Source organism: Lutjanus erythropterus, chromosome 8 (assembly GCF_056507025.1).
Source record: "Lutjanus erythropterus isolate fLutEry1 chromosome 8, fLutEry1.hap2, whole genome shotgun sequence".
NCBI lineage: Eukaryota > Metazoa > Chordata > Actinopteri > Lutjaniformes > Lutjanidae > Lutjanus > Lutjanus erythropterus.
Genome location: NC_139324.1, coordinates 17,751,572 through 17,774,142, shown reverse-complemented (window position 1 = coordinate 17,774,142; position 22,571 = coordinate 17,751,572). Strand labels below are relative to the sequence as shown.

Sequence of the window (22,571 nt, the reverse complement as noted above, 5' to 3'; positions counted from 1 at the left end):
TAACAATAATTATAAATAAATTGTTTAAAAAAAATATTCTAACTCCAGTGGATGGATAACAACTTTATAGTGATGTGGTGTGTGTCCACCACCCACTTAAGGTAGGTTGTAACTTTGGAAAAATGTAAATGCAGACTTGTATAATCTGACTTCAAGGAGAATCAGATCCAGTGGCAGGCAATAAGAATAACTAAACAGAAATAGGCAGTCTTCCTGCAGATGGTCTTGTTTACTTATGTAAGTAAGTAAATAGAGGCATCACTGTTAAACTGAGATGGTTTCATAACCATCTAAAAGTTTGTCTTTTTAGCACAAAGATCCTCTTTGTGCTTCCAGTGCTTAATTCATTGGCTACGGCAGAAAGATGGTGATACAAAGCAACAATTCGGTATTATAAAGAGAGTATTTTCTTTAAAGGAGGATGGTTTCTTATATACAGTAAACATAAACATCTGTTGTATTGTAAAAAATACATTGTGACCATCTTCAGGCCTCCCAGTTAATCTCCAACATGATTGTTTCTTCAAACCAGACTTTAGCTTTTAATATCCAACAACTGTTAGATTAGCATCTACATGATAATTGTGATTTCCCAGTCGATTGACTGGTGACACTCCAGCTGCATTTGCTGCCTGTGATGTTCTGTTCCAGCATGTGCTTGCACACTTTGTCTGGGGCATTAGGGTGTTAATGGATTACCGAAAGGTGTTGACTCAGGTGTGTGTGTGTGTGTGTGCGCGTGTGTGAATGAGGGTGGTACACTGCTCAAACTGCACAGGGATCTAGTCGAGGCACCAATCTCGAGTTCCCATTTCTCTGCCGCAACTCTGTGACCTGTCTCCTGTTTCCTCACCCTTGCTTTTCCCTTTTCCCGCCTCACCCCTGCACGCAAGTGAGCAGCATTTATTCTCAGTTTTTTTTTTTGCAATGTCTCCTGTTTGCGCTGCCTAACAGTCACCCACCCTCGACATGGATATTGGAGGACTGACCACGGTGGTCGCAAATTCTGCCTACATCAATGCCCGTGGAAGCATTGATGGCTCTAATGCAGCAGCAGCTCGGGATAAGAAGTACCATTCTCGCCTCAAACTGCCCCACATCACTGTGTGTGAGGGCCTGAGGGACACCCTGGACTTGGCCTTTGACACAGTCTGCGTGGAACAGCCTATCGGAAAACGTCTCTTTAGGGAGTTCTTGAACGCAAACCAAGAGTATCACGGGGCTTGCCGGTTGTGGAAAGACATTGAGGACTATGACCTGGCCGAGGATTCTGACCGGGCGAAGAAGGCCTCAAAGATTGTCCAGCGCTACATGGACCCCTCTGCCAAACACTACTGTCCATACCTGCCTGAGGACATCATAGCCAAGGTGAAGGAAAACCAGGAAGCTGTAGGCGATGATTTGTTTGCTGCAGCGTTGGCCACGACGCTGGACTATCTGCGAGAAGCACCCTACACTTTCTTCATGGAGAGCATGTTTCTGAAGAGGTACCTGCAGTGGAAGTGGCTCGAGATGCAGCCCATGGATACAGACTGGTTCCTGGACTTTCGTGTGCTGGGGAAAGGTGGGTTTGGGGAGGTGTCGGCCTGTCAGATGAAAGCCACAGGAAAACTGTATGCCTGTAAGAAACTCAACAAGAAGAGGCTGAAGAAGAGGAAAGGCTATGAGGTGAGCTGTCAATCTTAATAATATGCTCCATTACTCACTGCGCTGTCAGTCTTTTACATTTGGCCAGTCCAGTTGGAAGCCTAAAAGTGTTTTGGTAGGAGTGCTTCCTGGACTCAAGATGTCTTTGTTTGAGGTTGTCTTTGGATAGGGACACGTGTACTCAAAAATCACAAAATTTATTTTTTATGGCGGTCATGTTAGACCTTAAAACAAACTCCAACTTGTTTCAGCTTTAAGCCTTCATCATGGAGTCAAAAAACAAAACAAAATGAAAAAAACTAAGGCTCAATGCTGAAACTCAACAGAGTTGGTTTGTTTCAAGGTCTAACATGACCATGCTGTGACAATAAAAGCCTTTAAAAGAGTGTGCCCTGGAGTTTTTCTGTGATTTTTGAGTAGTTTTAAGCCTGTCAGCCTTTCATTTTAGTAGATATACATACATACTATACCTCTGCTCAAACATGTTTAACTTGGAGGACACTGTACAGATTGAAATGCAATATTTTTTTTGTGTGACGTAGATCTCTTTGGCAGTTGCTCTTCTAAAGAAAGCCACAACATGACTGCGATATTGTCGCATTTTCTCGCATTAGATTTCATGGAAACATGAGACTCTTCTAATTGCGATGCATACAGTGATTTGATTAATAAAGGTATTTCATTGGCTTTATGTTCCAGAGAAAGTGCCCTGCTATGGTGCTAATCGTCTTTGTCCCTGCCTCTGTCTCGTTTGGCTTTAGCATGGAGTATTAAACAACTGAGACAGGGATAGAGTGATTACTGGGAGCTTTAGTGGAAAGCTCTTCTGAATGGAACTTCTTGGCACAGTTATATCTTGCCCTTGACTTGTCTGAGGTCATTCTTGGAAATGGACTTTATCCTTCTTTTCAGATGGCATGTCTATCAGCATATTCTTCCTCAAAAAGTCCCTGTAGTTTTGTGCTTTTCCCTTTCAAAAATGCCTCTGTACCGTTGTTCATCAAAGTTGCCTTTCTCAATTTACTCCTGTAGGGGGCGATGGTGGAGAAGAGGATTCTTGAGAAGGTTCACAGTCGCTTCATTGTGTCATTGGCGTATGCCTTCCAGACAAAGGAGGAGCTTTGTCTGGTCATGACCATCATGAACGGAGGAGACCTCAAGTAACTTCACATTCTCAAAAACTCAAAGCACAAACATGAACAGATAGGCTCATTGAGGACAACGTGAGAGCACGTTCTCCATTCATTTGCTGCTATGTTGCTGTTTTATTTACAGTCTGTGTAATTTGACGAACAGAACGTGTTTTCTGACAATGTGATTTCATAGAAAGTGTGCAGTCAACCAAAAGACTGACATGAGAGAGATGTCATAATCCCCAAAGTGGATAAACACTTAACAATCACCCAAATATGCCACAATCGAGGTTATTAAAGTTAACTAAAACTAAAGGGGGAAAAAGCATTTTAGTTAACAGAACTGAAAAAATATTGTATTCTTACAAAATTGACTAAAATACAATTTACAAAACATACAGGAAATGTCCATTGTCTTAGTCTTGGTCAAATTTGTCAAGAAGCATGAGGAAATATTGATGCATATTTATTGAGACTGGGATGTCTGACTTTCAGTCAGTCGCCTTTGCAAAGTTTTGTGTTTGTATTTGGGTTTGTAAACATCATCTATATTATTAAAACCCTATAGTAATACTGAAATTAATAAAAACGGAAAATTTTCAAACAATAAATACTAAGCAGAAAAAAAACTAATTTATTTGACCTGAATTGAAAACAAAAAACACATACAAAATAAAAATAGAAGCTAATGACTGATAACTGTGAAAAATGGGTCCTCACCACAGTGTTTTTTACAGTGGGACAGATCATATGTAATATGCACATTTGGTTGCTTTCGACAGATGAACTGTTCTATGTCTGTTGACAGACACGTTAGATGTTTTGTGGAGGCAGCATGGCGATAAGTTTCAGTATCTCAGTAACGTTCATTAGAGAAGATAACGTTCAGAGACACTTGACTGCGGGCTTCATGCAAATTTTAGCTGTTACTGTTATTCTCACGAGACATTGGACTAGAACTTTTTTTGATCATAAGAAAAACCTCTACATGGTTCCTCAAAAAACACCTGCCACTTAAAATCACATTATCAAAAAACAAACAACAACAAAAAAAATGTAATGACTGTATGTGAGGTTTTTTTTTTTTTTGAAAAAAACAAACAAAAAAACCCAACAACTTTTATTTCAGTGGTTCCCAAAGTGAGGAAGTGAGGAAGATGTGCCAGGGGTGCTACAAGATCATTCATTCCCATTATTTTAATGTACATTTAAATAGCTTTTCACCCACTTAAAAATGTAGGTAACGTTTGCTTAAGCTTTTAGCTCTTATGTAACATTTTCAGACATATGAAAAGGGAAGAAATAAGCAATGATTCACCAAATTAATGTTACTGATATTTTGAAAATGAATGAATTACACAAGAGAATATTATGCACCTATTTTTTACTAGTTGTTTATATGAATTAGTTCAAATTATATAATATGATTTAATATATATGTGAAACTGCACAGCAAAAGAGACTTAAACTGCTCTTTTCGAACAACTGACAAAAAGCTTGTATTAATTATCTTATTTATTCAGTGTTTTGCTCTTGTTTAAAAATCGTTGGGTACCACTGCTTTATTTCATGCAGTCAGATTTTAATGTGTGCAGTCTAGCTTTTAAAATTAGAACATAATTAGAACAACAGCACTGAAGTATGCAAATTGATCATATTATATGTCAAACCACGTAAGTAGAATATTGGCAAGCTGTATATATGTGATACTTTTACTCATTAATAAATGATGGAACAAAAGCTCACATGTCCTCTGTTCCCTGAAGGTACCACATCTACCTGGTGGATGAGAGCAACCCGGGGTTTGATGAGCCCAGAGCCCGTTTTTACATCGCTCAGATCATCCAGGGCTTGGAGCACCTCCACCAGAAAAGAATCATTTACAGAGATCTCAAACCAGAAAACGTGCTGCTAGATAATGATGGTAATCATTCTTTAGTTAAGCAGGAGAGAAAAAGATACTATCCATGTATAATTAATTGCTAATTAAGACGTCTTTGTGTTGTTGATCAGGAAATGTGCGAATATCTGACCTGGGTCTTGCTGTTGAGCTAAAAGAAGGCAAAACAATGACCAAAGGATATGCTGGGACACCAGGTGGGACCCTTTAAATCTGTGTCAACATATGGTTTCCTATTTAGATGTGTAATTTCTTTGTTTACATGAGAATTATGTTTTCTGTTGTTTGTCTTCTTGCAGGGTACATGCCTCCAGAGATGCTGAAAGGAGAGAAATATGACACTTCAGTCGACTACTTCACTCTTGGAGTGACATTGTATGAGTTTATGGCTGCTAAGAACCCGTTCAGGAACAGAGGGGAAAAGGTTTGCCATCTTTTCATCAAATCAGTGTCTAACTTTGACAAATAACTGAGATGATGACAGTTAAAGCTATAGTACGTTACATGTCTGCATTAAAACATCTAAAACATTAAGCCTGCTATATTTTGTTGAGCGAGGTGCTAAAATGATTTCAAATGTTTCCAACATTAGTCAGACCCAGAGATATCTGTAATTGACCCACCCTAAGCCCCACCCCTTTTTGCTCTGTGCTCCAACAACAGTTAAGCAAGCTTGATACCCTGATAATCTACATAAATTATTAGCTAGCTAGTTAGTTAGTTAGTGTTTTGCTAACATTAGCTAACTTAAGATGTGACAATATATATGTCCCCCAGCAACATCCTTTAACCATCTTCAGAATTTGATTTTCTTTATTCTATGTGCTAAGCTCATCTAAGTGCTGGAAACAAAATACTTGACTGAGGTTATGCCAAGTACCAAAAATGGGTGGGACTTAGAAAGGGTCCATTGATCCTTTCTAAGTCCCGCCTCTGTTTGCTCTGTGCTCTAATAGCAAGCTTGGTACTCAGTCAACTTTACTGTTTTCCTGTAAAAGTGACATAACATTTTTTTAAAGCTAATGCTAGCAAAACTCAGTCCAAACACTATGCTAATGAATGTTTTAGATTATGTGTTTTGCTGACATTAGCTATTTTAAAAGCTGAATATATATCCCTTTTACATGTCATCCAGCAAAGTCTTTAAACCATCTTCAAAAAACTTGGTTTCTTTTTCAATATAGCCAAGCCTAGCACACAGCACATCTGTGTACAGGAAATGTTATGTTATTGGAGCACAGAGCAAAAAGGAGTGGGATAAGGAAGGTTCAATTTATTCAAGGTAATGGTGCATTTCCTACTAGCTCCTAATTGGTATAACCTAGAGGATAAATACAGATAAAAAACAGGATATGTTGGATACATCAGAGAGTGAGACAGGAAGTCTGCTAACGTGATGAACACATCACATAATGTGAATAAAACTTAATACATTTTCTGATACATGAACATGATTTCATGTCAGATATGTTTTGATTGGCGACGGTGGTTGTTTAACAATGAAGAAAATATTTCCCATGATTCCACACTACTTATCAAACTCTGTCTTTTGTTATTTTTTTATATTAGAGATCTCTAGAGGCAGACCATACACATTTGTGGATGTCAGACTGTTTCTCTCTTGTTTAGGTTGATCGTGAGGAGATGAAAGAGCGCATGCTGACACGGGTGGTGACCTATCCAGACACTTTCAGTGAGCATGCAAAGTCACTCTGTGACGGGCTGCTGGCCAAAGAAGTCGATCAGAGGATGGGTTTCAAAAATGAATGCTGTGATGAGATCAGAGCCCATCCGTTTTTTAATGACATCAACTGGAGGAAACTGAATGCAGGTACTGCCTATTTTATTTAATTTCTTATCTGATTCAGGATTAAGTGTAACTTCTAGAGATGTAACAATACCAAAAACTCAAGACTTGGTGATACATTATTTATCATGATATTACAAAACAAAGAAAACTGACTGCTTGAAAGAAATGTCCTTTATTGAATAATAAATTTGATGTGTGCAGCATTTTTTATTTGCATAAAATTCATTTTTCCTATTAAAGTGCTTCTGCTTTTATTCTATAATAAAATAAAAAATAGTTAGCCATGACCTAAGCATGTGCAAAAATGGCATTAATTGTCTTTGGTACTGAATGTTTAAATAATGTACATACAATTGCAAAAATAAACAAACATAGCAGTGACTTTATGAAACAAAATAAGTAATAAAATAATGTAATTAACTGTTGGAGAATTAATGAGTAAAGACAACCTTTCAATAAGTGCTTGATATATAATTATGCCTGACATGTTAATGAGAGGCTTCAGTTCCCTTCAGATAAGAATGCTGCTTGTTTTGTTTTTAGAGTTCCAGTCTGTCTGGCACACAGATATGCTGAGGCTTGGATAAAGTTGTGACACTGACATCATTGCTTATGCAATGAGCGTCCTCTTGTCTAGTGTCCTGATGATGCATGATTCTATTTGATGTGAGACGTACAGTATGGAAAAAGTTTTTCTATTGTTTTCTACTGTTCCTATGTGCACATGTTGTGCCAAGATCTTCTCTGTGCACAGATGTGTTGTATTAAAACTCATATATTCAAGGAAGAATAACTAAGGCTCCTCAAGTTTATTTTTTTGTTCAACAAAATGAAAAATGACCAGAAGTACAAGTTTTCTTCATTATCAACCATGTACTATCACAGTAGACATCACAGTCACAGTCTTATTTTTTTTTTTAATTGAAACAATCAATATATTGTCACGTCAGCAACATCAGCATGAATAAGCATTTTGGCCCAAATAAAAAAAAGCTTTCTTTTCCCTGTAAATGGCTTTAATTCTCCTGCAGTTTGAAGAGATTTTTAATTCCCATCCCTCACCTCTCCAGGTATCCTGCCTCCTCCTTTTGTTCCTGACCCTAAAGTGGTGTACGCTAAAAGTCTGGATGACGTCGGGGCTTTCTCTTCTGTAAAGGGAGTAGCCCTGGAGGATTCTGACAAGACCTTTTTTGACGAGTTTTCCTCGGGCAACATCTCCATCCCCTGGCAAGAGGAGATGATTGACATGGGCATCTATGGAGAGCTCAACATTTGGGGGCCTGATGGCAGCGTCCCAGACGACCTCCGCAGGGAGTCCATACTAGAGCAGCCAGCCAAGTCATCGACCTGCTGCATATCTTAGAGTCACTGAAGCACTTTGACAACACACCAACCATCCAGTCTACAGACTTGTAGTTCTTTTAGAACATGCGGCATGAAGACTCAGACACTCAGGACAGACACAAGTCTCTACTGAACTTTCTGATCGCAGAGTTAAAACAGCTTGAGACTCTAAACTTTCATTGACGAGCGCAGGAAACAACAAGAACAGAGTGGAGGTGGACTTTCAACCTGGAATGGATTTCAGCATAGATTTAAGAGTTAAGAAAAAGAAACTTATTGTGATAATATCCTCTGTCCTCCATCCCTCACACTCTCTCTTCATCTTTTCTTTCTTTATCCTCTCAATCTGTTCCAGGGGTGTCATGATAACAGAAATTTAGCAGTTGATGCCAATACCAGTGAAACTTTTTTCTTGATACCCAATTCGATAATATGATTTAAATAAGTAAATAAATCAAATGCAGCTGCTGTAATTTTTCTTTGCCACCTGAAATAAAAGCTACTCTCTGAGCTACAAGGTCAAAGGACTGAGTTTACTGAACCTGCTGCAGGTCACTGTCAGAGGAACATGTCGCCATGCCTGGAAGGTACTGTTAGTGCTATTGGTCACCCTTTGTCTGTCTGTGGGTTTTACAAATATTTAACTCTTGAAAAGGACAAACAAGAGCAGGCAGCTTTAAATTAGTTTAAACACACTTTTTTTTTATTATTTCCTAAAAAATAACAGTTTTGGAGGTTTCTGTCTGACAGTGATGATATTATAGCTTTAACAGCAGAATAGATTTTGGCATCAACTGGGCTCAGAGGTATCAGTTCTCATGATATCCCTAATCTGATCACTCTCTTCTCTCTGTGTGTTCATGTGTAAAATTATTGTAATGCTTTTAGATTTAAAGTACATTTTAAAAATCACATTTTTAAGCAGGGGTTTAGTTATGTGGTATGTTTGGTGCTAAGTAACACATGTTGAACATGTAAAATGCTGATTTTCCTCTGTTGCATATGTGCTCCTATAGAGTGTATGCCATTTAATGGAGAGCGTTTTTCTTTTTGAGTTTACTATCATTTAGTTTTCATATTTACAGCTATGTTATCTGCTGCTGTTCAAATATCAAAAGCTGAGACACCAGGAAGTCAAAGTTTCAGTCTCTTGGAAAATATTTTTCTTATGTGTTTATTTAATTGTTCATAACTGACTCTTTGCACGAATAAACAAGAGCAGAGCACCTTTGATAAAGGTTTGTGTATTAAAGTCTAGCTGTTAGGAGACAAATTTGAATATAGAGACATGTTAACAGCAAGTCAGTTTATTTTTAAAAACAGCAAAGATGATTAGTTAGAAATATCAAATGTGTGAAAAAGGTACTGGCAAATAAAATAGCTTATTGAAATGGAAATTTGAGTCAGAAGCTTCATTTCTGCTTGACAACAACTACAACACAGTCCAGGAATGAATGTCATGTAAACACAGATCAAAGCCAAACTTTTCTTTACATTCATTTAAATCAACAACAAAGTTCAAATGGAAACATCTTTAAAGGGATAGTTTGGATTTTCTGAAGTGGGGTTTTATGAAGTTTTTACTCATTGTATTACCTACAGTGGTTGGTGGTCAGCATGCACCCACTTTTGGAGAAGCAACAGAATTCCTGGTGTAGGAAGCGAAGCAAAACTGCTGTGGACAGGGTCAGCAGCAAAATGTATTTTATCTACCAAAAAAGGGCCCATCTGAAAAAAATCTGTATCATTTTAACTGTACACTACAATGTTTTCACAGGATTACGTTGCCCTCAGACAGTCTCTGTATCAGCCAAATATATTGCTCTTTTTAAAGCAACCAGACTGCAATTTTTCATTTTACCTGACAGAAAATTAGATTGTATTCACTAAAGATTGGATTTACTAAATCACACTGTAACACTAACAAACTAAAAGATCAAGGCAGCTGTAAATCAGCAGCTCCTGATGTTCTGTGAGGTGAAATGACTGTTTTTGCTAAAGGAGTGTGGTGGCTCCAAAGAAAGCAGTATTTGGCTTATATAAGAGTGGTTTCCTGTCAGAACTGGCTGCCTGACAGCAAGGTAAAACAGTGGAAATATTCTAAATGTAGTGTGCAGTTAAACTGGTATTGATTTTTTTTATTTTTTTTAAAATACATTTTACTGCTGATCCTGTTCACAGCAGGACACGGTGTTGCTTCCTGCAGCAGGACATCTCTTTGCTTTTCCAACAAGGGATGTGCTGACCGCTGTCTACTGTTAGTAATAAACTCACTACAGATAAGTACCTCATGCAACCCCACTTAAAGAAAATCAAGCTCCCTTTAACACCTCAGGGAACCTCCATGTCTCCTCTGTCACTCCTTCGCTGTAGCCTTGTATATTCTCACCTCCTGCTGAGGGAGCTCGATGAGCAGCGTGGTGTTGAAGCTGCTCTCAAAGCGTTCTGTAAACCTCAGGTCTGACTGGAACCGGATCTTGTTCGCCCACAGCAGCGTCGTTCGACTTCCTGGCTGGCAGAAGTAACGCATGGTTTCCAGCAGGTCTTCCAGACAGTCATGGTGATAGACCACATCCGCTGCCAGCACGTAGTCGTAGTGGTAGGATGGGTAGGGAAAGTCTCGCTCAAGCTCCTGACCCCAGGTGAGGGCGGACACCTGAGGGCTGTAGCGGGACCGGCCCTTGGTGTTCCGCAGAAGGTTAAAGGTCAGATTAGGTAAGATGTCTGGTAGGTCAGTAGCTGTCACCCAGGCACCTGGAAAAGAGTAAAGAACAGGCAGCTGGAATACAGACAGGAAGTTTGCCAGTTGTTTGGTCCACCACTTTGGTCCAGAATGAAGTTTCTCAGCCGCTCAACTATAACATGGCTTGCCATGAAAGTTTGAGTGGACATTTGTCGTCGTCTGAAGATGAACGCTAATGATTATCCCGTCTTTTCATCTAGCAATGCCTTTAGGTTGATATTTGTGGTTTCTCTGAAATGTCTCATCAACTATTGGATGGTTGACATAAAATTTGGTTCATGCATTCATATTCACCAATTTCAATTTGCAAAAACACTTGCAAAATTAATGGCATTCCCATCAGCCTCAGCTGTAGCTTGTGTTCAGTGCTAATTAGCAGTTCAACAATGGAGAAATTGTATGGTGAGCATCACAAACATTACCTATGAGTCACGGCAAAAATAAAACTCACTTTGCATCTTGATGGTGTTAGCATGTAGCAGAGATGGGACCAGGAAAAGATCATGGCTTTGGTTAAAATAAGCATGTTAGGTTACATATGTCACGCTATGTAACATAAGTAAAGTAAGTCATGCACCTAAGGGAAATTAATTAATTGGTGGATTAACACTTTTCAGCATAGTCTTATTTGAGTAAAATTTCAGCTATTTAAGAGAATTACTCAGCCTTATTAAAAAGGTAAACAATATAAGTGTGAACCTTTTTTCAAGATTTATGCTTCAGTAGTAACTGAAAGGCTTTTGAAAGTGTAATTGTCTATTGATAGAGTGATAAAGAGAAAACAAAGGAAACTGTTCTATAGAAATGCAATGTGAATAGATGGCTTCTTTCATAGGAAGTAAAACGACACTGCATGATTAATGGAGGGTCCAAATGATGGCAATATCAGTCCAATAATCCCTTTATTTATAAAGATTTCTTTACAACTACTGACCTGTTTACAATGCAAAAATGTTGGTGTGGGTGGACAGTCATAGTCCTCAGACAATGACTCCCACTGTTCAAGTGGCCCTCTAATATTTCCTGGAGGTCAAAATGTACATTTTGTACAAAAGATTAGTAGATATCCAGAAATTATTCAGTGCACATTTATGCATCCAGGAGGAAAAAAAAGTCAGCTTTTTTGCTGGCACCACAGTCAGTGAGTACCACAACTGTTCTGCCAACATCGTATGGAAGCCCTGAGAAAAAACAAAACAAAAACAAACAAAAAAAAACTTACGGTGATCCATTTTCTACGTCTGATAAAAAATCTCCTGTGTATATAGTGTGTTATTTGTGTGTGTCTTTCTGTGGGATAGAAATGTATTTTAAATGTAACAGCAGATTAACGCAGATTAAAATACATTTACTGTCAAAAGAAAGACCTCCTGGTTCTTATCCCTGCTCATCAAATACCAGCGTCTTCATAGTGCCCCTCAGAATCTTAAACTGATGCACAAGGTACTCCTAAGTGACTGTATAAAATGCTGCCAGAAATCCTTTTTAACACATGGTTAACATTGTCAAACAATCACAGTTTGGTTAGATTCCGGCAAAAAAGCTCCTTGGTTTGGGTTAAATTAAACATATGTAATTACATCACATACGTTATGTTATGATAAGTAAAGTAAGTTATGCACGTAACATTATGTACCTCACAACTTTTCATAATGTTTTGGTTTTCACACTCGATACAAACCCCAGTCCTGTGTTTGTTTGACCCATCCATCATCCATCCACCCCTCCTCCTTCGTACACAGACTTTCTCGCTTTTTACACTACATCTGACACAGATGGGTTTACACTGAAGTAATATCAAAACCCAGTGCGTCTCACACAGCCTGTAAAAGGTACCTTGTGCATCTGTATGAGTCATAAAAAGGGGTGTGACAGTGATGATTGGAAAGACATGACAGTAATGTTACACAATTTAACAACGCAATATACTGTATGTACTTTGAATTTAGAGTGCATGGAGAAATTTAAACTGATTTGGCTCAATACAAATGCTCTTATTCCTGTTTAGGACATAGGATAGTGGTTCAACAGCTATACAGCAACAAATGTTGAATGATCCTGATAAAAATTATTTTTTCAGCTGCCAACACTTTTTCCCACCTATTATCAGAGATGAAACTAATAATTAAGGAACTTCAAAGGATTAGCCTGGAAATTTTTTTTTCTCTCAACTTTCTTTAAAGGTCCAGTGTGTAAGATTTACAGGGAATTAATGGCAGAAAAGTATGTTTTCATTAGAGTATAATTGTCTGAAAATAATTGTGTTTTTGTTACCTTGGAATGAGCCATTCATATCTACAGTGGGCGTGGGTCCTCTTCCTTGGATGCAGCCATATTACTCTGCCATGTTTGTGCACTGGCCCAGAACAGACAAACCAAACGCAGGCTCTAGATATGGCCTGTCAAGTTTTGCATGAGTTTCGTGGTCACCATAGGTGTTTTCAGTCTGCAAGATGCCACAAAAACTTACACACTGGCCCTTCAGTCTTACAGGAGAGAAAACTATTTAGATCAGACCGCCTGCAGGGCCTCTGTAGAATTTGCCTGTCATGGCATCAAATTTGACAAAAAGCCTGTTATGAGTTATGTTTTCACTCAGTGTCAAAATGTGCTGGTGTCTTGTGAAAGTTATTGTTTTCATGCACACGGTTTGACCAAATGGACTTACCAAGCAGACTGGCCACTATTGAGACCAGTCCAGTCCCAGCTCCAATCTCCAGCACCGCTTTGTCCATCAAGCTCACTTGTTGCTGGTTATTCTCCAAGAACTGGCACAAAGCTATCGCCTACAAAATAAATCTCATTATCATATTTATAACAACCAGGTCAGTATGTACAGGCACACACAGTTGTGGCAAGGCGTACCCCGGGCCAGATCAGAGCACCATAAGTATCCATGGACTCACGGATGCTGATGTCATGACCAGCAAAATAAAAAGACTCCTTTCCCAGTGCATAGTAAACACTCGGCTCCCAGATGTTCCTCCTGTCCAGAGCCTCTCCTGCCATCGCTCTCTGGTCCTTTAACGCTGTGGAGGAGAGTGTTACATGAAGAGTCAGGTTACAGTTCTGCAGACTTACACTGTAACAAATCTGCTTTGAGAGAAAATCTGAATAATGTCCATCTGTTCCTCTCCTCTGCAATACAGAAACCAGACCAACGATGGCAGTGTAGATTACAAAAGATGCAATTTAAGCAGACATAGTGTTTATAAGTGTGCAGTTACCCTCGTCTGTGGTCCCCTGCTCCACCTGTACTTTCCCATCCTGTTTTTTGTCCTCCACCTCCTTTTTCTTTCCAGGATGCTTCTGTCTGTTGGGTTGGCTGACTGTGGATAATCTCTCCATGACCACTAAATCCTGCTGACAGGACATTTTTTCATGAGTTTTTGATTAAGACATCTTAAAGGGACACTTCAGCAAATGAGTACTGCATTTCCAAAAGGGCAGATGAGAAAAAGGGTGGTCAGAATTGATGACCGACATCAGCATAGAGACATAGAGGCTGACATATCCTGGCTTTTAGTCCCTATTATGGGTCATGGTTAACAGACACTGGATCCTACATTTCCCATAATCCAACTTGATAGTGTCTTTCATAAAACCATCAACACTCACTTCTTTCAAAACTCTCACCTCCAGTTTGTAACACAAGCTTTCTATTAAAGGTTAAAGACCTTTCTAGAAAAACTCAGACATCAATATTAGACTTCATGCTCCTCATATTATACTCTATTTAAAATGATAATTTGTATGTATGAGGTATTTATCAGTAGTCATTGTATTTCCTACAGTAGATGTCAGTTTTGTTTTTTGTTTTTTGTTTTTTTACTGCCAGACAGCCTTTTCCAATGAGAAATTGCTGTCATACATATCAAATATCGCTCTTTCCAGCATGAGAACAGCTACTGCTGTGTTCTGTGAGGTACAATTACTGATTTTGCCAATGGTTGGTTTGGAGACAGTGATGTTGGGCTTATAAAAAGATGGTTTCCCATCCAAAAACGCTGTCTGATGGCAGGGTAAATTGGTGAAAACATTTTTAATATAGAGTACACATAAACTGATACTGATTTTTTCTGTGGACTTTTTTTTTTGAAGTGTCTAAAATAGATTTTTGCTTCTGACCTTGTCAACAGCATTGCATTGCTTAGCTGTACAACTGGTACTCCTCCCAGTTTCTCCAAACTGGGGGATTGTCAGCCACCATCTGCTGTAGTTAATGCACTGACTATGGCTAAGTGCCCAGGATCAAATAATCCTCAATGATCCCTTTAAGCATTTAAATGTGCACAAAGCCATCAAACTGCAAGATATAAATATGTGAAAACCTTTTGTCTTATTATATTTTGACAAGAGTGAATATGTGTTAAAATAATCAGTGTCTCACATAATTGAAATTGCATTCACTGGTATTTACACCTAGTGTTCAGTATATCAGTCATGTTGATGACCTGCATATCTTTACTTTTCAATTCTTTGGACTGTCACAAACATTTGCATCATTGATGATTCTGTGGTTTGGAATTGTGTTTTATTTCCAGTGTGCTTGTTAAATGACTTGTGTGTTTGTGTCTATATTTTAAGATCAGTAATAGTTGGAATGGTTTCAGAATAGACTAGATATAGTCCACTGGTCCCTTTGTCTGACCCTGGTCTGGAGCCCAGAAACACAGCTGGTTAAACTCTCATGTCAACAAAGGATACAGAGGTCACATCAGATCTCTCTTTCCTCAGATTGCCCATCACATTCAGCTGGATCTCCATGCAAATATGAAGGATGCAATTGGATATAATTTAAAAATAATTCATGCCATCTGAAATATGTGAAAGTGATTTATATCCGTTCATTCACCATTAAGCTTTTAAATGCATTGCTCTTCTGAATGTGTGAAACATACCTGTATGAAGCAGTGGCCTCTTATTCCTTGTTATTTTCTTGCTGTGTTGTCTCGTGTGCACGTCTCTGTGCTGTGTCCTTGTGTTTATAGAAGCAGCATCATCTGTGACACACCCCTGAGCGAGGCAGGGTTCTCTGGGGTGTCTGACCACCAGATTTGGGAGACAGAAGCAGAGAAACAGATTTATAATGTCTGACAGAGAGAGTCCGACTCCTCCCAGCACTTTAACATCAACTCTGTGAGTCAGTCTGCATATTCTCTATAAAACTGTGCATTATTGTGGTGTTAAAATCATGTTTCCTCAGAGGATTTTTCACAACATCTGCAGAAAAGCTTCTCATGATTCCCTCCTCTCATCATTAATGAATCACACATCTGGCTGTAAGCTCCAGGTTGGGTTGTGGGGACACCTGAGAACAACATGCAGTCACATTGTGCATTGTAACTAACACACACTAAACATTTTGGAACTGATGACACTATTTGTTAAAATTTTGAAAGAGAAATTATTCCCCATCCTTACTTGATATATGGCTTAAAGTGCTTAATGGTCTGGGGTCTCTGTTGTTGTATTTTGCACTTCATAATGCACCACACATTTTCAGTGGAAGACAGGTCTGGACTGCAGAGAGGTCAGTCAAATGAAATCGTTTTACATGAAGCCACAATGTTGTAACACGTGTGACTTGGCATTGTCTTGCTGAAATAAGCAGGACGTCTCTGAGAAAGACTTTGTCTGGATGGCAGCATATGTTGCCTTTCATCATTAATGGGGCCTTCACAGATGTGACATGGGCACTAACACACCTTCATAACATCACAGACACTGGCTTTTGAACTTAGCACTGGTAACAATCTGGATGGTCCTTCTTGACTTGACTTGGAGCTTGACTTGGGACTCGTGTGCAAATACTTGAGATTTACTTGTGACTTGCAAAATGACTCAGCCCCAACTCTGCTAATATCTGATTACACACAGTTGAGAGCATTTTAAAAGATGTGTGTGTCTGTTATTTACTGCCATGTACACTGGCATGGGTGGAAGCGCACAGATTAGTGCTGGTATGTATCTGCACCATAAAAGGATGTGGTCTAAACATTGTTTACAGTCTGTTTTTGTATCATCCTTTGGTCCACTTTATGACTGAGGATGGATACAGTGGTATTCACGGTACCCAGTGTTTGTAAGCCTGCTGTTGAGCTCAGTTGGGAGGATTCATACGCTCACTTTCACACACCAGCCAACAGACAACTGGTTGTGTGCATGGAGCTAGAAAATGACTTGAAGTGACAGATGGCAACCACCAACACTGAGTCACTCTCATCTAAACAGCAACACTGATGAGCAGTCAAGGTATTAGGGGATTTCCAGAGCATCAGGATCTGGACTCAGGAATCCACCCCTGTCTTTTTCATTTATCAATCATCCTTGATGAATGATTTATTGTATTATTATTATTACTGTAACTTTTTTTGTTTTGCCAAAATGAGTCCCACTTTATTATTTTCTCAGTAATCTGTTTCACTATACCCGCCTGATTACAACTAACCAGCTCTGTTTATATGCCAAGTCTAAAAATATGATTTTGTAATGTATCCACACACAAAGCTAGTGGAAATATCCCTCCAGTATTAGAGATTTGGAGATACACACTCAACTGTGATCTCTTAAATCCCGCAAAAGTCACTTTTCCTGGTAGGAGAACAATGGAGAATCTACAAAGCTCGAATGTGCCAAAGATTGTATTTCTCCAATAATAGCCTATGTAGGATCATATAATTTCAATATTCATATTAGTGAATGAGTATGTGTCTATATTTGGAGCAGTCATCAGTTAAAATAGAAGGATAAAGAGCTGCCAGTCATCACCTTAGAGTTGGTAATCCTCACCTCCACCTTCAAAGGTCAGGAAAAGGTTGTGTAGGCCAGTGGAAAATGAGTCATCGTCACACACAGCAACATGTGAGCCCTGGCAGGCTTTATTCAGTAGTCGCATGTGCAGTGTGAGTGTGTGAATATATCAGTTAATGGGCGCTAAGCTCTTTTAAAGGGTAGGCGATGATTGGACTTAGTTTAGATACCACATCGACAGAGGAACTTAATCAGACATGATTATCCAGCCAGCAATGTTGCAGACAGTGAGCATGAAATCTGGGTGTGAACACCTTTTAATCTCTACTTGCATGATATAATTTGACATATATCAGTTTTGCCTTCAAACTTAGTGATTTTTCAAATTCACTTTTCATAGTTAGCTTGGTACATGTTGTTAATGATATTTACCATTGGTTTTGTATATAGTTCTGTTGAGGACTTTGATAATCATTAGCAACGTTAGCTAGCTAGCTGGCATCATCATCTTCATTCAAACTAAACAGAAACAAAATAAAACTCACAAAAAAGTGAACATTAAATCTGTAATCTGGGTATGAACAGTTTTTATTCTCTACTTGTACAATGTATGAAATATAACCGTCTGTTATCTGCATGTCTGTTTACTTCCACTATAGTACGTAACGTTAGCTCTGCCTACATACTGCATTTAGTGATTTGCTTCACTTTTCATACTTAGCTTGGTACATATTGTTCATAGTACTTACCGTTTGTTTCATAGTGTTTTCACTTCAGTGTCTTAGATAAACATTAGCAACATTATCTTGCTACCTAGCATCATTATCTTCATTCAAACTTCATTAAACCTTTAATTCACCATGTTAGATGTTAAAATATTGGGAAAGGAGCAAGAGAAGCCGCACATAAGAGAAGCAGAGGGGAGAAACATGAGATCAGAATATTTTCACATCTAATGGGGCCTGTAAAGGATATATCTCAACCAAACCAGAGTTGTTGGTGGAACAGATAAGCCAAGATGTTTTTGATGAGTTTTGTTTTGTTTCTGTCAAGTGTGTACGAAGCTGATGGTGCTAACTAGCTAGCTAACATTGCAAACAGTTATCTAAGACACTGGGGTGATTATCAAAATGTTCAAAAACACTGTACATAACAAAAGGAAACTGTGAAAAATTAAGTAACTTAAGAATTAGCAAAGCTAATGTTGCTATTGCATTGACAGGACGTAAACAGGAGTACAGCTCATAAAACAGATACGTCACACTACACTGTGAATTGCCCTGAAAGATTTTTGACCCCACAACAGGATGCTCTCTGGGGCAGAGTGGCTGTTCCCTGATCTGGCAATTTAAGCCAGAATTCTTGGACTCTCTGGACTGAGTGAGGCGGATCTGCCAGATATGGATCCTGGAAGAGACTGGAGGTTTAAACACACTTAACGGACCAATGGTTGTGCCATTGTTTCCTAGTAAACACTCATCACATAAACCTCAAAAAATGCCACACGCTGCAGCAGGCCAACACTCTTCTCTGAGAGGGAATATACTTTGCCAATTTATTAGGTACACCTGGATAAATCTAATTCTGTCTAATACAACAGTCCAGTTCTCTCTTAATGAAGGTTATAATTTTGACTTACTCTCGAAAATTGTTCTACGGAGTTGTTGATTTGACTGTATGATCATCGTGAAGTAAGTATTTGTGGTGCTGTTTAATTGTATTAATTGTATGAAAACACCTAGGACTTTTGGTGGCATGAAGATACTTGGCGAAGTTGTCTAGCTCAGACCTAATTACTCCTACTACTTTACTACTTTTCAGACGGTTCTTGTAGCTTCAAGCGTATTAGAAAGAACATTGTTGAAGACAGTTTCGGTGCGTACTTGGCTTGTACCACAGGTCTGGACTGAATACGTTAGGCCACGCCATTGTTTGGTCAAAGCTGCAGATGACAACTACATGCAGCACGCTGGAAACATGCCAAGTTGAAATACCAGCCTCTCTGACAACAATGTCGCAGCCACAGTGTCTCCCTTTGAAATTTCCATTCTGGCCCGTAACTTGTGTTATTATTTGCCCAGTTCAAGTTGAATAGAGGAGCGTTTCCCAAACTTATTTTCTGGGGACTTTATAATGGCAAAACATCACGGCCCGATTCACAGTAGACCTTATTAGTAAGTCTTTGTGCCTAAATGAACATTCCTGATCAATTTTACTCGCCTTTCCAAGTCACCTCATGTTTTCTTAGTGAAAGCATATACATGTTAAAGCAACTACAAGGAACTTTGATAATATGTTGACTTTGGAGGCCCCTGTGGACAAAAGCGGTTGTGTTTCCACTATCATAACAACAAAATATGACGTCAAAAATAAAAATTATCTAAAGAAAAATCTCCCCGATTCTTTTTAACTAGGCACATTAACTTTGGCTGGGAAAATGTAAAATTAGGCTCTACCAGCCTGAAAGTCACATACTGTTTAATCTGATTGTAAGGAAAATCTAACCTAGTAGCAGACATTAAGGCTTGTGTAAGTTGCGTAGAGACATCAGTACTAAATTGAGATTGCTTCATATCCAGTTTTATACTCCTTATGGTAGCTTTAAATATTTTGTAAATGAGAAAAAAAATCCATTTATTCACATTGTTTTCATTTCCTCTCATTACCGTGCATTTAGTCAGAAGCAGGTTTAGTTTTTTCCTCTTATCAGTAAAACAATACAAACATTTTAAATGCTTTATAAAAAAGGTGTACTGTTTTCTTCCATAGTCTTTTATTTATTTGGAAACAGGAATAAACTTCCTGTGACCCACCTGTGGGTCATGACCCAGTCTCTGGGAATGACTAAATTAGAATTCAGATTTATGCTGAATGTTTGCCAAATGAGTAAGTGTCTGTTGAGTTGTAAGAAATTACTAATAATCTTGAAGAGCGAGTAGATGTTTACAGTTGTTAAAATGAGCAATATGTTCATGGAGTCTGGCAGACAGTAAGGCAGGCAGACACTGAACTCAAACTCCAGAATGTGTATTTTCATAGCAGTGGGCGTAGTTTTAAATTGACAGACAACTGACAGTTATAAATAGCTGATCAACTTACAGTGTAGGACTTGTCATCACTTGTCGATTTATGATGTTGCGCTCCTGCAGTGTTCCTGCAGCCTGCCTAAGCTTCCTTGAGTCTAGGGAGGAGGCCGTGGAGGGGAAACAACTTACGTCAACCATAGATTGTATATTAAATAGAATTTAACATATTTTAATACTACAGCTCTAACTTACTATTTGGACTCATTTTAAATTCGCTGCAATTTAATACAGTTTCTTCAAAGGGTAATAATCACAACACATGTGAAAATAAAACATCATGTTTACTTCATTCATGTGATATTAACAAAAACAAATTAAAGCATATTTGAATAGAATTTACAACATTCTTAGAAGTCCAGATTTTCCCAAAGTATTTGAAAAAATGTGTTATGGTCCTTTAAGTAAGTTCATTTGTTTTCCAAGATGTGATTTTAACCTATAAGAAAAAACAACCATCTCTGCATCATATCAGACAAGAAAGCACATATGGGAAATCGCTGTTGGTTCACTGATAAGGGTAGGAGCAGAGGAAAGCCTGAGGTTCCCAGCATGTGAAGTCATTAAACTTTCCTGAAAGATAAACCAACATCGGGTCATAAATCCAGAGGCACAGTTCAATAGGAAATTTTTGTTACAAATTAACAGTTAAGAAAAACATATCAGTGTGCCTTCAGTTCAGCTTTAAAGAATCTGACTCTTACCATTTGACAGCACTTCCACACAGTCCTCCACACCTGCTGTGTCATTGGGCTCCCCTGACAGCCAATCAGCATAGCTCCAGCGGGATCCATCCAACCAGATAAAGCGACCAGTCTGACAAATAACAGCAGATCAATGCAACTAGATGAAAGAATCCTTTTTATTTAAGTTTTTCCCCAGGTATGAAATCAACCACTCTCATGGTGTGAGTAGTAAGACCCATTTTCAGCAACAGATTTATGCTCCCTTGAATGAACATACGCACCGCCAAATATCGTAGTCCTCCAATCCAGGTGCGTGTATTTTTGCCGTTTACTCGTAGCATCATTCTCATCACCTCTCTATGAATGTATTGGCTTGAGATGGAGGCCAGGTGGCCACCAGGAAATATTTCCTGGCAGAAGAACTGCAAAACAACAGAGAAATTATACACCTTGTTTGCTGTGTGTTTCAGAAGTTTAACTTTATAGTTAATGAATGATGCATCCTTAGATAGTGGAGAACATGTAGATACCTCAGCATCTTCAGCCCTCTTTGGTCCTTTGAAGAACTGGTAACACTTCCCCTCAAGTAACACTCCAGGACAACAGCTCTGCCTGGTGGCTGAAAGGTGAAATTACAACATTTTCAATCTTTCTTTCTTTCATTTTTTTTTTTTTTTTAAGATCTATCTTAACTCTGTCTTAAGTTTTTGGTCACAGTAATGATTCCTCTTGTCCAGACTGGGCTTGTAAAGCATTTGTAACATGATTCCAATGCAAGTGATGGAGGACAAAATCTACAGTCCTTGTATATTTGTAGATAAACAAAAAATATTTACTTCTTAAGCTCAGCTGAAGCTAAATTGAAATAGTTCATTAGTCTAAATCAGAAAAGGCACCTTCCCAATTTGAATATTTTCTTCTTTCTCACTCTCTTTCTCAAGCATAGATTCACAGGCTTTTAAAGTCTATTTAAAACAAAGTTTGCATGCAAATATAAACTCTGAAATGGTTTTTGGTCACTGCAATGATTCCTTTAGTCCAACCTTGATATGAGGAACATTTGTAACATGATTACATTGCAAGTAACAAACTACAGTCTACAGTTGTTCCCAAACAATATGCCAAGGCACACTAGTGTGCCATGAGGCAAGTCCAGTTTGCTGTGGGATTTTATGACAACCAGACATTATTATTGCAACATAAAATTATACAAAGTTGAATGAAATTCTAATATACTATATCAGTAATTTATACGAACTGATTTCTAAATACATCTGCAGGAGTTATTAGAGTGTGACACATCAAAGGCAATGACTGACCTGGAGCAGCTGCTGGCATCCCCAGAGCCACTGCAGAGAGAAAAATTAAAAGTAAAATTGTTGGTAAAATGAGGCAGATTCCCTTGTGGATGGATTACAGATAGAAACAAACAGTCTTTGGCCACAAATATATAAAAGACCCCCACACCTTAA

General features: G+C 38.5%; 3 protein-coding genes across 3 annotated transcripts; 1 reads left to right on the top strand and 2 right to left on the bottom strand.

Moving 5' to 3' along the window:
• The first annotated feature begins 452 nt into the window (after positions 1–452).
• On the top strand, positions 453–8,496 carry LOC146322700 (rhodopsin kinase GRK1-like). Its single transcript, XM_084724756.1, has 7 exons — positions 453–1,668; positions 2,680–2,807; positions 4,547–4,704; positions 4,794–4,877; positions 4,980–5,104; positions 6,310–6,511; positions 7,561–8,496. Exons 1-7 carry the CDS (start codon positions 970–972, stop codon positions 7,851–7,853), a joined length of 1,689 nt encoding a protein of 562 aa, XP_084580882.1. The 5' UTR covers positions 453–969; the 3' UTR covers positions 7,854–8,496.
• An 8-nt stretch (positions 8,497–8,504) lies between these two features.
• Positions 8,505–15,714, bottom strand: mettl21cb (methyltransferase 21C, AARS1 lysine b). The gene is made up of 5 exons (XM_084724758.1): positions 15,479–15,714; positions 13,805–13,937; positions 13,443–13,606; positions 13,246–13,363; positions 8,505–10,588 (listed from the first exon to the last, which is right to left on the bottom strand). The coding sequence occupies exons 2-5, from the start codon at positions 13,923–13,925 to the stop codon at positions 10,191–10,193; spliced, it is 801 nt and encodes a 266-aa protein (XP_084580884.1). The 5' UTR covers positions 13,926–13,937; positions 15,479–15,714; the 3' UTR covers positions 8,505–10,190.
• Positions 15,715–20,481: 4,767 nt separating this feature from the next.
• Positions 20,482–21,725, bottom strand: LOC146322698 (lectin; the record flags this gene model as incomplete). Its single annotated transcript, XM_084724759.1, has 4 exons — positions 20,482–20,986; positions 21,118–21,229; positions 21,381–21,521; positions 21,630–21,725. Coding segments are annotated over 4 exons (414 nt in total), but the record flags the coding sequence as incomplete, so codon positions are not given.
• Between the last annotated feature and the right edge of the window lie 846 nt (positions 21,726–22,571).

What these genes read in the sequence shown, in the direction of transcription:
- LOC146322700 (XM_084724756.1), top strand. Translation starts at nt 970, where the DNA reads ATGGATATTGGAGGACTGACCACGGTGGTCGCAAATTCTGCCTACATC. An exon ending in ATGAACGGAGGAGACCTCAA is followed by an intron (nt 2,808 to 4,546) that starts GTAACTTCACAT and finishes TGTTCCCTGAAG; the next exon opens with GTACCACATCTACCTGGTGG. An exon ending in AGGATATGCTGGGACACCAG is followed by an intron (nt 4,878 to 4,979) that starts GTGGGACCCTTT and finishes GTCTTCTTGCAG; the next exon opens with GGTACATGCCTCCAGAGATG.
- mettl21cb (XM_084724758.1), bottom strand. Translation starts at nt 13,925, where the DNA reads ATGGAGAGATTATCCACAGTCAGCCAACCCAACAGACAGAAGCATCCT. An exon ending in GCAGGGGACCACAGACGAGG is followed by an intron (nt 13,607 to 13,804) that starts GTAACTGCACAC and finishes TCTCCTCCACAG; the next exon opens with CGTTAAAGGACCAGAGAGCG. An exon ending in GTGCTCTGATCTGGCCCGGG is followed by an intron (nt 13,364 to 13,442) that starts GTACGCCTTGCC and finishes TTTATTTTGTAG; the next exon opens with GCGATAGCTTTGTGCCAGTT.